The sequence below is a fragment of the Octopus bimaculoides genome, chromosome 6 (assembly GCF_001194135.2).
Source record: "Octopus bimaculoides isolate UCB-OBI-ISO-001 chromosome 6, ASM119413v2, whole genome shotgun sequence".
NCBI classification, from domain to species: Eukaryota; Metazoa; Mollusca; class Cephalopoda; order Octopoda; family Octopodidae; genus Octopus; species Octopus bimaculoides.
In genome coordinates this window covers 1,420,294-1,424,129 of record NC_068986.1, presented here as the reverse complement: position 1 = coordinate 1,424,129, position 3,836 = coordinate 1,420,294, and the positions used below count along the sequence as shown (strand labels likewise).

The 3,836-nt window shown below is 34.0% G+C and overlaps 1 protein-coding gene across 1 annotated transcript in view; it reads left to right on the top strand.

The window, feature by feature from the left end:
* LOC106881076 (tektin-1) overlaps positions 1-3,836 on the top strand; it is an 18,428-nt gene that overhangs the window by 622 nt on the left and 13,970 nt on the right. Inside the window, exons 2-3 of the mRNA XM_014931292.2 lie at positions 1,011-1,192; positions 2,651-2,816. Coding sequence (XP_014786778.1) covers positions 1,011-1,192; positions 2,651-2,816 — 348 coding nt within the window. The remainder of the gene's footprint in view (positions 1-1,010; positions 1,193-2,650; positions 2,817-3,836) is intronic.

Genomic DNA, 3,836 nt, shown 5'->3' with positions numbered 1-3,836 from the left:
TATATATATATATGAATATACCTATATGTATGTATATATGTATATATACTTTATTAAAAAGTACAAAAAATATCACAAGAATAAGTCCAGGGGAGAATTATTCTACACTCTTTCAAATACTTATTAAATTCTTATGGCATCAACAATACACACACACACATATTTATATGGTCAGACAGACAGACAGATGGATAGATAGACAGATATCAAGGGTGGTGCAAAAGTCATGCACCACCCTATTCACAAGACAATAAAAACCATTTACATTAGAGATACATTAATCTTTGATTTTATTTACATAACATTCATTATCACAAAATTATTAACTCAGGCAAACAAAAAAAAAATGGCTAGAATAATTGTCCAAACTGATTTCTTTTACATTCATTAGATTTCTGAAAACAAACCCAAAGAGAATTGTGTACATTATTCAAGACTTCAGTGTTGATTTTTGCACATTGAATTCTTATGTTTTCTTTTGATTCTTCTGCACTTCTCAGACAATTTGTATAGATAACAAACTTAATGTCAAAGAGAGTTAGGTCTGGGAACCTTGGGAGCCAAGACACAGGAGCCCATCTGCCAATTCATCAATTAACGAAATTAATATTTAAAAAATTTCTGACATTATTCTCAAATAAGAATAATGATCATTTTATGAACATTTGTCACATTTACAAACAAGAGATAACGAATATGAAGATGTTATGGCAAAGTGTTATTTTATTGGTTTATGACTTTTGCATTACTCTGTATATATTATGTAATCAGTAGAAATGGAAACAAATCTATTTTTTATTCAAAATCCAGAATTCTCCCAAAAGGCTGCACTTAAGTGCATTAGATAGAGGTGTCATGCACATGGCTTCTGGCCATAGATTTCTTATCCTTTTTTTTTCTCCTGTGCCATGCTTACCTTAACACCTACTTTGAATTTTAGCAATCTCAGATGTTTATCCTCTACATTGTATATTTCCTGCATCATGTTTAAACCATTTTTCATTGGCCAGACTGGATGGATCATTAACGAGATTTACCCATGAAGACTGGACATGTTCCAATTTGAGAAAATATGCCAATGCCAACACAGAAAGACAAAATGCAGAAAGATTGGTTGCAGAGTCATTGCGTCTGCAAGATGAAACAGAAACTCAAACGAAAAAGACACAGAATGATGTGAATAAGAAATTTGGTAAACACAGATTTGTTTTCTATCATTTTCTCTGTTTTGGAATTTGAAAAGTAGGTTTTAGTTTATTATAAATAATTTACGATTATAGAACACAGTTAAAGATTTCTTAAATTTCTGAACACTGATATTACTATGTAGTTAAGAAGTTTGCTTTATAACCTATATATGTGTGTGTGTGTGTGTGTGTATACAGGGGTTGGATAAAATGATGGAAACTCATAGCATCATAATTTTAAAATATTTATAAAACCACCAAAAGCTAGTATATTTTTACTTTTTTTTATTTATTATTAGTGTTGCTTAATATGTTTTGCTAAAAATTGCTGTTTCTTTTCAGATATCATCAGAAAAAGGTAATTAAACTTCATTAAAATGACAGATCTATCGGACTTTCAAAGAGGTCAAATTGTTGGTGCTCGTATGGCAGGCACTAGCGTAATGAAAACAGCCGAAATGTTTGGTGTAGCAAGAAGTACTGTCTTGAAAGTAATGACAGCCTTTGAGAAAGAGGGAAAAACCTCCTCATCGAAACAAAACTCCAGAAGAAAATCAAAACTTTCAGATAGGGACCATCAGACTATTACGCGAATTGTTAGAAAGGATCACAAAAGTACAGCTCCCAAATTTACTGCAGAGCTTAATGACCACCTCAAGAACCCAGTTTCCATAAAAACTGTTCGCCGGGAGCTGCACAGGACAGGATTTCACGGGAGGGCTGCAATCAGAAACCCACTATTTTCAAAAACAAACGTTACAAAGCGTTTAGAGTGGAGTTAAAACCTACAGAATTGGTCCCTAGAGCAGTGGAAGAATGTTATTTTCTTGGATGAGGTATCCTTTACCTTATTTCCGACCACTGGCCGAGTATACAAGTGGAGACAGCCAGAAGAAACATTTGACCCAGACTGCCTTCTTCCAACTGTTAAACATGGAGGAGGTTCTGTGATGATCTGGGGAGCTAGATCTTGGAAATCTGCCAGCTCAGTGGTTTCTTTTCATGGCAGAATTATTAGTCAAGACTATTTAGCATTTTATCTGATCAAATTCATCCTATGGTTACAGAACTGAGCATACCTCACTCTCCACTGAGATGGAGCCATGTTTGAAGCATTTGTACCACTCTTTGATCTAAGTTTTGTCCATGGCAAAAGTATTTTCTACCATACAGCATGAGAAGTCATACAGACTTCTTGGCATCTTAAACTGAACTACATGATTTCCTCTACTGCTCTTATTTGGCAGCAGAGCAAGCAACCTCCATGTAATTTTGCAGATGTATAGTGTTGATAATGAATTGTGTCCTTATCTGATAATGGAATATAATTAACCATTTGTAAGAACAAAATATTTTAAAACTTGTAAATTTTATGGTTGATAGAATTTTCAGGAAATTATGGTTCAATTCATGATTATTCTTGTGATTATCAACATTATCATTTCTCTTAAACCATTATCTAGACCAACGCCTTGATGATTTAAAATTCTGGAAGTCTGAGATAGATAAGAAATTGGATGACATCTCTGAAGAAATAGACTGCCTTGAGAGCTTTAAGCGTAGACTGGAGGCAGCACTTGAAAACTGTTGTAGCCCACTGAACATTGCCAAGCAATGTTTACTTTTCAGGTAATAAATTCTTGTCATTTTTATCATCATGCAGTTTGTCATTTTTACCATTTTACATTACATATTTTCCCCTTGATTTACAAGTTATTTCTATAAGAATGGATATGCTTATGAAGAACCTTGTATAATTAGTCTGCAAAAAGATTTTCAGAGAATGATCAAACTGAAAGTATTTAAATTAGATACCTTTACCATTATTTTTCTCAAATTACTGAAATAGATATAGATTTATCACATTTTATATACAAATAAACTTGATACTATAAATGTCCACAATTCTAATCAGTGTTTAGTTTATGTTATTTCTACCGCAGTAGCTTATATTTACATTATCCCCAGGATGATAAATTTTATTGTTGCAAATCTGCCAACATATTTTCTACATGATACTACATCAATTTTGATTGCAAAAGAAGTCAGTTTTAGTTCAAAATAGCTTTGCAGATCACTTAAACACTGCTGAATTTCTTAGTATTGTGTTGTATATCTAATGCAAAATTTATATTCATAACTCTTGCTGTTTGTTTGTATAAGCAACCAATTATGAATGAATTTTGAATGTAGATAAGTGCAGTTGCATCACTTAATCTTTCTTTTTCTGTGACTTGTTTCAGTGAAAGGACTGCAGCCATGCTGAGGCATCACCTTGAAGGGTTTAGTCAAACAAATTGACCCCTGCACTTATTTTTTTTTTAAAGCCTGGCATTCATTCCATTAGTCTCTTTTGCCAAACTGCTAAGTTATGGGAATGTAAACTAACCAACACTGGATGTCACACACATACATCATCATCATCATCATCATCATCGTTTAACGTCCGCTTTCCATGCTAGCATGGGTTGGACGATTTGACTGAGGACTGGTGAAACCGGATGGCAACACCAGGCTCCAGTCTGATTTGGCAGAGTTTCTCCAGCTGGATGCCCTTCCTAACGCCAACCACTCAGAGAGTGTAGTGGGTGCTTTTACGTGTCACCCGCACGAAAACGGCCACGCTCGAAATGGTGTCTTTTATGTGCC